At 38.8% G+C, this 11,713-nt stretch overlaps 2 protein-coding genes across 3 annotated transcripts; both read left to right on the plus strand.

Annotated features, from left to right (window-relative positions):
* The first annotated feature begins 33 nt into the window (after positions 1-33).
* Positions 34-5,833, plus strand: LOC110382233 (putative neuropeptide precursor protein). Of its 2 annotated transcripts, XM_021342752.3 has the most exons (5): positions 35-256; positions 3,156-3,284; positions 4,099-4,336; positions 4,420-4,575; positions 4,663-5,833. In XM_021342752.3, the coding sequence occupies exons 1-5, from the start codon at positions 181-183 to the stop codon at positions 5,201-5,203; spliced, it is 1,140 nt and encodes a 379-aa protein (XP_021198427.2). In that variant the 5' UTR covers positions 35-180; the 3' UTR covers positions 5,204-5,833. The 2 variants fall into 2 exon arrangements, with proteins under 2 accessions (XP_021198428.2, XP_021198427.2); XM_021342753.3 differs by lacking the exon at positions 3,156-3,284 and having other exon boundaries at positions 34-256.
* A 140-nt stretch (positions 5,834-5,973) lies between these two features.
* On the plus strand, positions 5,974-11,226 carry LOC110382234 (uncharacterized). Its single transcript, XM_021342755.3, has 5 exons — positions 5,974-6,183; positions 7,704-7,920; positions 8,252-8,419; positions 8,611-8,699; positions 10,629-11,226. Exons 1-5 carry the CDS (start codon positions 6,156-6,158, stop codon positions 10,979-10,981), a joined length of 855 nt encoding a protein of 284 aa, XP_021198430.1. The 5' UTR covers positions 5,974-6,155; the 3' UTR covers positions 10,982-11,226.
* Positions 11,227-11,713: the final 487 nt, after the last annotated feature.

Below are 11,713 nucleotides of genomic sequence, written 5' to 3' on the forward strand. Positions count from 1 at the left end.
CTCCACACTGCGCATGTCGCGAATTTATCGACAGGAGCAATGGGTTTTCTCTCCAGCTTGAGCTCTGCTAAACGGCACTCGCTCCCTGCGCTCGGTCACATAACAGTCGTAACCAGTGTTCCTCCTGATATTCGACCTGCTCCTAAATTAATTATCCTTGCTTATTGAAATTCGGCAACGATGTTATTACTTAATTTGACCGCATTTTTTGCGGTTTTTCTGATGGGTGGTGCGGTGCCTACGCCTACTAACAAAGGTACGTTCAGCTTACTTGGTCACTATCTAACGCTTATATTAACGATCTCTGATTGCTTGCTTATCTATCTGTGTCCAAGGATATTGACGGTTCATTGGTGTTGTTATGGAGAGCGTATCGATCAGCCGCGGCCGGGAGAGCTCTATATATAGCAACAGGTCAACAGGTGTCCTTTCTGCGCCGATGTTATTCTGCGGCGTAGTTCCACTTTTCCCTATAAACTATGACCTTTTGGACACAATGGATCATAAATAGATGGCATTATCGATTCAAGCAGTTTATTCATTATTATTTCATAAAATTCGCTTCGAATATTATAAGAGTTTCTTGGGCGTGGGCGTTGTTATTGATGTTTGTCTTGACTTGACAAAAGCTTTTGATTAAAATAATCCACAGAACGTTCGGGGCTCTCTCTGATTATTTAAGCTACCCTTAGCCCGTTGTCTGCCAAAAGCGCGTATCTACAACAGACACAATAGACTTTGCAAGTTAAAACGGAATTATTTTTTGCATTGGGATTAATGATTTTCTATATCATAGGTGTCATTCATTTTGAGTTTTAAAGTTTTAAACATATGTGTTTCTAAAGTACTCCAATCGAAATACTAATAAAAATTCTTCAGACTTGCTATGGAATTGGCCAAAAAAGGAACTAAAGTTCAATAGACACTTTGGTCAGCACTGCGAGGACAATTCAGATTACCTAAGCCGATTAAGCAGTCGACGCTCCGACTCCGGAGCGTAAATTTCAAATATAAAATGTTTTTTTTAATATATATTTCACACTACGTATTTATATGGCGTGATCTTATTAGGGGAGAGCGGGGCTCAAAGTGCCGATTTTGACAAATCCTTTTATGATTCGGATAAAACAAGTACTATGTCTGAAAGTAGTGGTTCATCCTAAGCCAAATTTAATCTATTTTACGAATTTAACTTCAGATTTTGCACATTTTTAATAGTTTTTATGAAAATGCGATTTTTTTATACGGAGGCGGCAAGGCACTACCAACCCCAATCTGGGGCAAGTTGTGCCGTAGCTGAGGTCGGTTGTGCCGTTGATAATGCTGGGAGTTTTATATGAATGAAAATTAATTAGGAAATTAAAACACATCAGTTTTATAATAATATATATATTCGTAATTTTTTCAAATATAAATCAACAGTTTTTAAAGTTTAATTGTATAATACTAAGTATTATAATAAAAAAAAAAAAACAAGGAAGCTTCTTATGTAATTATTCAAACATAAAAACGTATTTTTAATCAATAGTTTGTACTTATTTTTATGCGAATGAGATCAATTATTAATATATTCCAAAATTATTAACTTTTTAATCAGTCTCGAGTCTTTTTAAGAAATAAAAAATATACCAAAACTAGTTACTCTCCAGGTGATTGATCAGAATAACAATTAGGATATACAAATGCTTGGTTTTCTTCATCTTCAATACATTGCAAATGGGCCCAATTCTTACATTCTCTGCATTCAATCCATTGGTCTCCAGGGGCAGAGTTAGAATAGGCATCACAACAAATGATACAGAACCATTCTTGTTCGTCATCAGAACTGTCGTCATCTTGCAATACTCTTCTCTTAGCGGGGTTTTTAGTCGGCTTTTTTGTTTGTTTACCCTTTCCTTGCATTTTCCCGTCCCTTTTCCCTTAACCTTCTTTTTAGTTTCGCTTTCTTTTTCTTTTTACTAGCCTGTTCTTCAGCTAAAGCATTTTTCTCTGGAGTGTCCGTAAGAACAGCTGTCTTTCTTTTACGTGCTTAAGTATGTCCAATTAGTCGGGGAGGTGCTTTAGGCAGTGGTCTTATTAGCTCTGGTGAGAAAACTGCTGCATTTTTATCTCCTGTGTTATTATCAACTGATTGAGGAGGCTGGAAACTGCATATTTTCTTTCTTTCATAATTGCTCGCGTAAATATAAACAATACTGAAACAATATAGGTTGGTTTGGGGTTGGTTGTGCCGCGGCACAAGCAGCCCCACATGAACGGCACATTTTACCCCGTTTATGATAGTGTGATATTTTGTCTCACATATAAAAATCACTGTACACAAAGCATTAAAATTACACTGCATAACAAACTAGGATAAATAACAAACATTTTACAAAAACTCACATATTAAAAGCACGAAAAATGCTAGCTTGAGACCAAAAAGTATTGAAACGAAAATATTTACATACGTGGAGCTGGAGGACCCTCACATGCAGTACGACTCGGTCCGCGTCGCTGACGCAAATAAAATGGCAGCCGCGTGTGCGCGACTGTTAGGCCTTACGCGACACAATACGATCGTATATCTATCTCTTTCTGTTTTTGAGATATTCGCGTCGGCACAATTTACCCCCGGCACTTTCAGCCCCGCTCTCCCCTACTCGCGCACATAATAGGTGTAGGATACTCAAAGCAATTTGATGATGTATTTGTTTAGCTCCGACAGTTCTTTTACTTGAAACGAAGTCTTGACTATTTAGAGAAATAGTCAAGACTTCGTACTCCTACCAAGTATCAGATTTGTGGTCTAATCAAATTTAAGTAAACTGCACTGAAATTTAAGATTTGCTAGATTACTGACCTACTTTGCAGTAGACAAACATTGTTCCACCTCTTTGATCCCTACCAATATGTGAAGCAGAAACAGGGTTAAAGAAAACGAGTAGACACCACAGGATTTTTTCCGCCATAAACCAATAAATAACACGACACGTAACAACTCACCGGGATGAGCTGTAAAAATATGAAGTAGAAAAACTTATAAAATAAACCTATAAAAAAAAACTTATAAAATATCCGTATGAAAAATAATGTTAATCCTAATGAGCAGCTACGCAATCGTAATCGTGTTGAACATTATACGAGGCACACTATCAATATAAATAACATTTTAGATGGTGGCGGCCCAATTGGTGAGCTCCCCGAGAATTGGGACCAGACAAAAGACGACACTCAATCGCTTTTCCTGAATAAGAGCGATAAAAATGACTTGGAGCCTTATCCGTTGGCTTTAAGCGAGGAAGGTAATGATAGTGGTACAACCGAATAACTTGTTGCTTTACTGTACCTGTGTTGTGTATCTATTGATGGCCTTACCACCGAAAAGATATATTTGTATTTTTTATTTATTTTTGGTCATTTAAATATACCTACTGCGGTCAAAGTAGCCTGAAGTTTAGTTAAGTTTATCCTTAGAAAATAGACATTTCAACAGCTTCATGAAACTCTATGGGTCATTACATGCAAGTTTGATTTGGAGACGTTACGGCACACGTTTCTCTCATACCTAGTTCATGGTATACCTACCTACCTACATTTTTGCCACCAACATAGATACGAATAGGACCAAATAATAGGGCATCGACAATGTGCACTGTATAGCAATAACGCACTGATTGTGAAATTGTTTACAACAATAGCGCAGTAAAACGAGCAGGTTGCAAGTCCGTCCGTCTTTGACTATCCTTTATTGGCTGTTGCAGTTTAAGTGGACAAGAATAGAATTATATAGGCGTAGGGATTGATACAAACGTTAACTAGTCATTAACCTTAATCCGAAACTGCACGTAGGTATTATCGTACGGCGGGCAGGTATGTACGACATTATAACATGCTTAGCCACTGAACTGCCTGATATCTAAAGATTCATACCTGATATGGACGAGCTATGTCGCATATAGGTACCTAAGCGACATTTTATTTAAGGAAGTTTTAAAGGATATTCTGTTGTTTATTTTTCGGATTAGTGGATACACTAATAGGTGATTTTGATTTAGGGACATTTAAGAGAGGATAGTTAGTCGGTTGTCGCTTCAACAATTCACAAATTGTTTGCAGGAAATTCCGAAGGGTATGAACAAGGAGTAGATCAGAGATTCGATTCCCCCCAACCAAACGGGGAACTCGACAATTTAATCATGAGACCTGAACTGTACGGAGAACCACCTGCCATGGAAGGTTTAGCACCCAGCTACGACTCCCGTCGTCGCAAGCGAGGCAGTGGAACTAAAGTTGGAGGTGCCGGAGCCGCAACGAAAGTAGCAACCAAATCCGGTTCGGGCAAGAAAAATCTCAAGTAAGTGCTTTAGTCATCGCGGCCGATACCAGCTGCATTTGCTAATATAAGAACACGGAGACTTACTGTATTCTATTTTTTAGACCAGAGCAGCACGATGCTCTCTCGCCCGTGGATTCAATGACTCATGAACACGATGCGCACCGCCGCAAGCGCGGCAGTGGCACAAAGGTGGGCGGCGCGGCCGCCTCTGCCAAAACGGCCACTAAAAATTCCGGTGGAAATAAAAAGAACTTCAGGTCAACATAAACCTCCATCATTGATTAGGTGTAAGTATATAAGTCACTCAAAGGTTAAGATTACTAAATAATTTCATTTACATTTAGGCCCATCTCAGAACGTCGCAAACGTGACTCTGGTCTCAGCGCTGCTGATGTCCGAGCTCTACTCAACCTGTGGGAGGCCCAGGAACGTAAAAAACAGGAATGGAACGCACAAAACCAGTGGGGGCCCGAACATTATTATGGAGTTGGCCATGTCAACGCCGAAGAAGAGCAGCCTGAAGTAGATGAAAATGGTGACCTCTGGTACAGCGAGCCTGTCGTAATCTCTCCTCGTGAACGAGACTACCCTCGCCACTCTTATTTCTCGGAACAGAACCGCATGGCCCTGGCTCACGGCTACCCTGATATGTACCAAGTCGGTCCGGCGGAATTAGCGCAACGATACGAAGAGGCGCGTCGCAAGAGGCAATACGCCAACAAGATGAAGCGCTTCATGGTGGCCAGGAAACGTTCGGACGGCATGATGAGCCACCAGAACAACTATCGGCCCCGCGACGACCTGTACACTCTGGCTGAGCTGCTGCGCTCTGCCCCGCGGGTGCAAGAACAAGACATTCCTGTATATCGGCGACTGATACTGTAAAGCGTTGTTGGAAAGCGGTGTCCAGTCTCAGCAACCTGCGATTCGTCTTAACAGAAACAGTGGAGAGGTTTTTGAAGCAGTCTCGTTCGATGTAACAAATGGACGCCTCGCAAGTTGTCGGATGGACGTCCAGGAGGTTTTCATTTGGAGTGGGAGATTGTCGTGCATTTAATTCGCAGTTTGTAGCGGATACCTAACAAAACTTAGTTATAGGAATAGAGTTAAAACACTGACATTACAAAAGCAAAAATAATTTCTTATTTTACCAAAATCACACTTTAAGGCCTAAAATGCTAAAGGAATGAATTAACTTTGGTGACTCTGTTTCTTTTAGAATTAGATTTAGTTATGTTAATTACCCGTCAATGTTTGTAGGTATGTAAAGTTTATTTTAGGTCTAAGTTGTGTATTTTCTTCCTAGGATACCTCAGTTTCCGCATATCTGTTACTTATAATTTGCAAATGTAACCAAGTTTTACCAAATAGATAGGTGTCTAGTTTCATTAAACATTGACTAGTTTACCGTGGAGTTAAACTTCACATTTTAAGAATGTACTCTACATTGAACTAGATTAGTATTTAATTATGTAAATGTAAACGTATGTATTAAATTAGTCATATATTTTACAAGTGTTTTACTGTACCCAAAACATCCAAAAACTTAAAATCTTAAAATCCACTCTTGATATTTCAGCCTTATTTAATAAAATAAATACTGGCCTTCGTAAATTGCTGTCAATTGTAGCACTTGTCAATAATATTTATCTACTTATAAAGAATTTTGCCAAAAAACTAACATAATTCCTAAAAAGTAAATGTAATTTAAGCAAAACTGCACATTCATAAGTTAATATGAATAGAAACATCCACAATAGTATAAGTTTTACAAAGAATTCGCCAGAAGTATCGCAAAGGGACGGAGTTACATCGACTGAAAACCGCACCATACCAGATGACGAACCGTTCGCGACCGACTCAACGTATGCATCAATTTATTGGTTGTTTAATTACATTAAAATGTGTACTTCTCGGTTAGCGAGTGACTTATACACTTCGTCGATGGGCTATTGGTACCCCGACGGGGACTTACAACCGCCCCATATCGTGAATCTCATTCAAGTGCAGAGCAGGCTCCGCGCAGAACGCGAGTCGCACACGGTCACGTACAGCAGGTACAAGTTGATCAATCACTCTTGTGTCAAGTCTGCGAACGAGCGCTCAACACAAACAATTTCGTTAGTTCCAGACCCGGAGCCCTCTCCCCGGCGCTATCAATGAACAACTTCTTCAGCACATCTAAGTCCTATACTCTTTCCTGTGAAGAAGACGCGGGCATCCATTACACACCAAAAGATCTTGAATACCTTGGGAATGACCGGGATCCGATGTTCGTTATTGTGGACTCGAGCTGCGTCAGTAATCCCAGTTCTAGAGAACTGCTCATCGATAGTAGATTTCATTCTAGAGATACGATTCTGAAACGCAACTTCAATAAGAGTGTTGTACCTCTTGATGTGCCTTCGACTAGCAGAGACGTCAGAAATGATTACTTGATATCACCGATGAAGGAAACAGATTCCTCCGATGAAATGCAAATGGTAGACATAAATCTCCAAAGTGATAACGATATATTGGTCGGTGATATAGACAGCGACAGTGATTCCATAGTGATATCCTATCTAAGGAATAAAGATATGTTTCTAGATTTGGAAGGAACGCTTATGTCCACGAAAAAGAAATCGTCTCTACTGGAAAGTGTACCCAGAATGGAAACAATATTAGAAAGTGAACAGTTTAGTGCATTTCCGATAACGTCTACTACGGACACACATTTAACAAATTTATATAAAAATGGAAACGAAACAAATTAATTTCTAAGCACCAGTTGTCCCTTGGTTAAAACCAGGCATTAAATAAATAATGGATATGATATTGTATCATCATAATTCCATTAAATATCTTCATTTATTTTGTTTATTTTTTCTATCCCAGCTTTATACCGACCCCTAGCGACCACTTGGTATTTAATGTATTCCCATTTCGCTTAATTGCGACTGCACAGGCTACTTATAGATCTTTACTAGACGAGTCGAGCTAAAATTCGTATAGTGTGAATTGGTGTTTATCAATGATAGGTGTGAAGTAACTGTTAACATGTTGAGGCTTACCTATGTCTTTGTTTCTTGTGAATTTGGTCCTCTATTAACAAAATCATGATATTTTCACAATGAAAGGGACAAAGATGGCTCTCTGTGTGTAAACGTGCGTTAGTCAATAGCTCCACCATCAGCACCATCATGGAGACATTTTTTATTCCTAAAGAGCTATGCCAACACGGCGGAAAACTGTGTTCGAGCAAATGCATTGATCATAGATTTAACTCCAAATTCGATACCGTAAACGCATTCACTTGTGTTAAACTCGTCTAGTGTAAACCTTGAGTCTTAGGTCCTTATTGCGTTGTAATGTTATGGGAAACTCTAATGACTTTCTCACCTAGGCGAAGAAGAAGTATCGGAGGAATCCTTAGATGTGATGATACCATCCTACCCAGGATCACCAAGAACACTGGAGGGGGCATTTTCAATAGATTCACGATACTCAGCCGAAGACATACATATGAAATACAGGAAAGCAATTGCATTTCTGCACCACGACCATGAATTCTTGGAAGCAGCAGAATTGGGGGATCACAAAAAGTTACGATTTTTAATCGAGTAATATAACCTTATTTATTTTTTGCAATTATATGAACATACCTGGGCAGGTATTAAGTACCTATTTAAGTCGGTAGCTACGTTAAAAAAAAATCTGCCAACTTATTTACTTCCTCAATCCTCTCGAGCCTTGTCGTATCGGTTGGCCATTCTACATAAAGTTATAATACCTATGTATAGTGATAGCTGCTTTACCGGCTTGCCAAAATACTCCCCGCCTTCCCGCATAAAATGTAGCCTATCCTCATTGCAGGTCACCTCACCTTTGAAATGAATATTTTCAACCGTCTCACTCATTTAGGGATTTAATTAAACAGATTTGTTTTTCCAGCCATAAAGTCGATATTCATTGTAAAGACCACCTTGGACGCAACGCACTGCACTTGGCAGTATGTACCGGCAATCGTTACGCAGTGGCAATGCTTCTCAATGCTGGGGTTAATCCCACTATCAAAGACCACTTGGGCATGACGCCGCTCTCCTTATGTCTGATGAGAAGGTAAAGTATTGTGAACTATAACAAAAGTGCTATCCAATTCAGCTCTAAAATCTGTGAAATCCAGCACTTATTCCGTAGAGAGTCCGTTGGGATAGGTATGTTAAAAATATAGAAAGTAGGTACCTACGAAAGTAGCAGAGATTTGCACACCGCGATTCGTGCAATGTACAAGCGCATTTTATTATTTCCAGACCATCTCTGCGAATGGCATCTTTATTATTTGATCATGGTGCTGTTCTTCTTCCAAGACTAGCTCCTACGGACACGGGTTTGTTCCTGCGTAAGTCCTTCTGCAAATAAAATAGCTGAGGAAGCGCGAATGGGGAATGTCAGGTCACGTGCCTTACCAGCCTAAGGTTTTAGGAATGAGGGAGTGGAAGTGGTCGTATTAGTATCCTAGTCTAGACAGCAAAAATACCTCTATCCACAACATAATCCGTTGTATGTAATTCTGTGAGTGGACATCGACCTTACATACCAACCTTCTGCCATCGGTTTCGCCCGCGCCCGTTTCTCGAGAGAACTATCAACTATCCTTATAGGGGAGAGCGGGGCTCAAAGTGCCGATTTTGACAAATCCTTTTATGATTCGGATAAAACAAGTACTATGTCTGAAAGTAGTGGTTCATCCTAAGCCAAATTTAATCTATTTTACGAATTTAACTTCAGATTTTGCACATTTTTAATAGTTTTTATGAAAATGCGATTTTTTTATACGGAGGCGGCAAGGCACTACCAACCCCAATCTGGGGCAAGTTGTGCCGTAGCTGAGGTCGGTTGTGCCGTTGATAATGCTGGGAGTTTTATATGAATGAAAATTAATTAGGAAATTAAAACACATCAGTTTTATAATAATATATATATTCGTAATTTTTTCAAATATAAATCAACAGTTTTTAAAGTTTAATTGTATAATACTAAGTATTATAATAAAAAAAAAAAAACAAGGAAGCTTCTTATGTAATTATTCAAACATAAAAACGTATTTTTAATCAATAGTTTGTACTTATTTTTATGCGAATGAGATCAATTATTAATATATTCCAAAATTATTAACTTTTTAATCAGTCTCGAGTCTTTTTAAGAAATAAAAAATATACCAAAACTAGTTACTCTCCAGGTGATTGATCAGAATAACAATTAGGATATACAAATGCTTGGTTTTCTTCATCTTCAATACATTGCAAATGGGCCCAATTCTTACATTCTCTGCATTCAATCCATTGGTCTCCAGGGGCAGAGTTAGAATAGGCATCACAACAAATGATACAGAACCATTCTTGTTCGTCATCAGAACTGTCGTCATCTTGCAATACTCTTCTCTTAGCGGGGTTTTTAGTCGGCTTTTTTGTTTGTTTACCCTTTCCTTGCATTTTCCCGTCCCTTTTCCCTTAACCTTCTTTTTAGTTTCGCTTTCTTTTTTCTTCTTTTTACTAGCCTGTTCTTCAGCTAAAGCATTTTTCTCTGGAGTGTCCGTAAGAACAGCTGTCTTTCTTTTACGTGCTTAAGTATGTCCAATTAGTCGGGGAGGTGCTTTAGGCAGTGGTCTTATTAGCTCTGGTGAGAAAACTGCTGCATTTTTATCTCCTGTGTTATTATCAACTGATTGAGGAGGCTGGAAACTGCATATTTTCTTTCTTTCATAATTGCTCGCGTAAATATAAACAATACTGAAACAATATAGGTTGGTTTGGGGTTGGTTGTGCCGCGGCACAAGCAGCCCCACATGAACGGCACATTTTACCCCGTTTATGATAGTGTGATATTTTGTCTCACATATAAAAATCACTGTACACAAAGCATTAAAATTACACTGCATAACAAACTAGGATAAATAACAAACATTTTACAAAAACTCACATATTAAAAGCACGAAAAATGCTAGCTTGAGACCAAAAAGTATTGAAACGAAAATATTTACATACGTGGAGCTGGAGGACCCTCACATGCAGTACGACTCGGTCCGCGTCGCTGACGCAAATAAAATGGCAGCCGCGTGTGCGCGACTGTTAGGCCTTACGCGACACAATACGATCGTATATCTATCTCTTTCTGTTTTTGAGATATTCGCGTCGGCACAATTTACCCCCGGCACTTTCAGCCCCGCTCTCCCCTACCTAAGCGCAGCATTACCGGCGTGAAAGCTCGACAGACACACACACTCGCATTGGTTCTACTTCCTTATATTTATAAAATTAGTTTATTTCAGAGTTCGTTATGATGTGCATACCGACCAAGGAAGAAGAGAGAATATTACGTCTTCTAGTACAGAAAGGCGCTCTTGTAAATGATCCTGAAGCACCGGGTGGTCGCCAGGCATTACATTTTGCTGCTATGAGTAATAACACTTGCTTGATTAACATACTAATAGACTTGGGAGCCAATCTGTTTTGTGTTAATCACAGAAATCAAACACCTAAACAGGTCGCTGCGGTATTTAATTGTAGACAGGCTTATGCGCTTTTGGAGCAGTATGAAATTCTGCATGATCAAAAATATAATCAAAGCCGCAGCGATACAAGTGCAACCTCTGGATGTAGCGATAGTACCACTCAGGATTAACTACAGGTCAATGTTATGTTTCAGTATAGGTTTTCTGTTTTCACGCGGTTTCACCGCGCGTCCCAGGGAAACTTCGTCACGTACCTGGATAAAATATACGCTGAAGTTAATCGGGAAAGGTTAAACTTTTCAACAGTGAAAGAATTTTTCAAATTGGTTCGGAGGTTTCGGAGCCCTCATGGTACAAACAAACAAAAAAGTGTTTCCTCTTTATTATTATATTAGTATAGTAACAAATAATCCAAGTCCATTAATTAATACTTACCTATTTTAGTACCTAATAAAGCTACTTCTAATTTGTATGTACCTACATTGATATTTTTTTTAGACATTGTATGGGCAAAGAGTCTTACAGAAAACCCGTTAAGTAGAAAGTAGGACTAGTCTGCCGATATTTAATATTAAGTATTTGACAACGGAAGAAACTACAGTTTAAAACCATCATCACCAAACATCGAATATGTAGGTACACGATATTTATTTAAAAGTAAAGTAAAGTTCGCGACCCACAGGTTGAAAAACACTGCTTTAAAACCTTCAATGTAACACAAATCTTCTCAGGCTAATGTAGCACCAGCTATATGAATTTATTTTTTCTAAAATAACGTTAATTAAAATACAACAAGTGGTTCTATAAAAAAAAAACACATACCTGTGTAAAAAATATTCTTGTTGTCGAAACGTAAATATGAATGTTTACGATTTTTCATTACATGAAACGCTACACCACTA

The sequence above is a fragment of the Helicoverpa armigera genome, chromosome 18, assembly GCF_030705265.1.
Source record: "Helicoverpa armigera isolate CAAS_96S chromosome 18, ASM3070526v1, whole genome shotgun sequence".
NCBI lineage: Eukaryota > Metazoa > Arthropoda > Insecta > Lepidoptera > Noctuidae > Helicoverpa > Helicoverpa armigera.

Bases quoted from the DNA above. Each gene is read 5' to 3' on its own strand.
- LOC110382234 (XM_021342755.3), top strand. From the start codon at position 6,156: ATGACGAACCGTTCGCGACCGACTCAAC. The intron at 7,921-8,251 runs GTAATATAACCT...TTGTTTTTCCAG, and splicing joins AAGTTACGATTTTTAATCGA to CCATAAAGTCGATATTCATT. The intron at 8,700-10,628 runs GTAAGTCCTTCT...AGTTTATTTCAG, and splicing joins GGACACGGGTTTGTTCCTGC to AGTTCGTTATGATGTGCATA.
- LOC110382233 (XM_021342752.3), top strand. From the start codon at position 181: ATGTTATTACTTAATTTGACCGCATTTTTTGCGGTTTTTCTGATGGGT. The intron at 257-3,155 runs GTACGTTCAGCT...ATAACATTTTAG, and splicing joins GCCTACGCCTACTAACAAAG to ATGGTGGCGGCCCAATTGGT. The intron at 3,285-4,098 runs GTAATGATAGTG...AATTGTTTGCAG, and splicing joins GTTGGCTTTAAGCGAGGAAG to GAAATTCCGAAGGGTATGAA.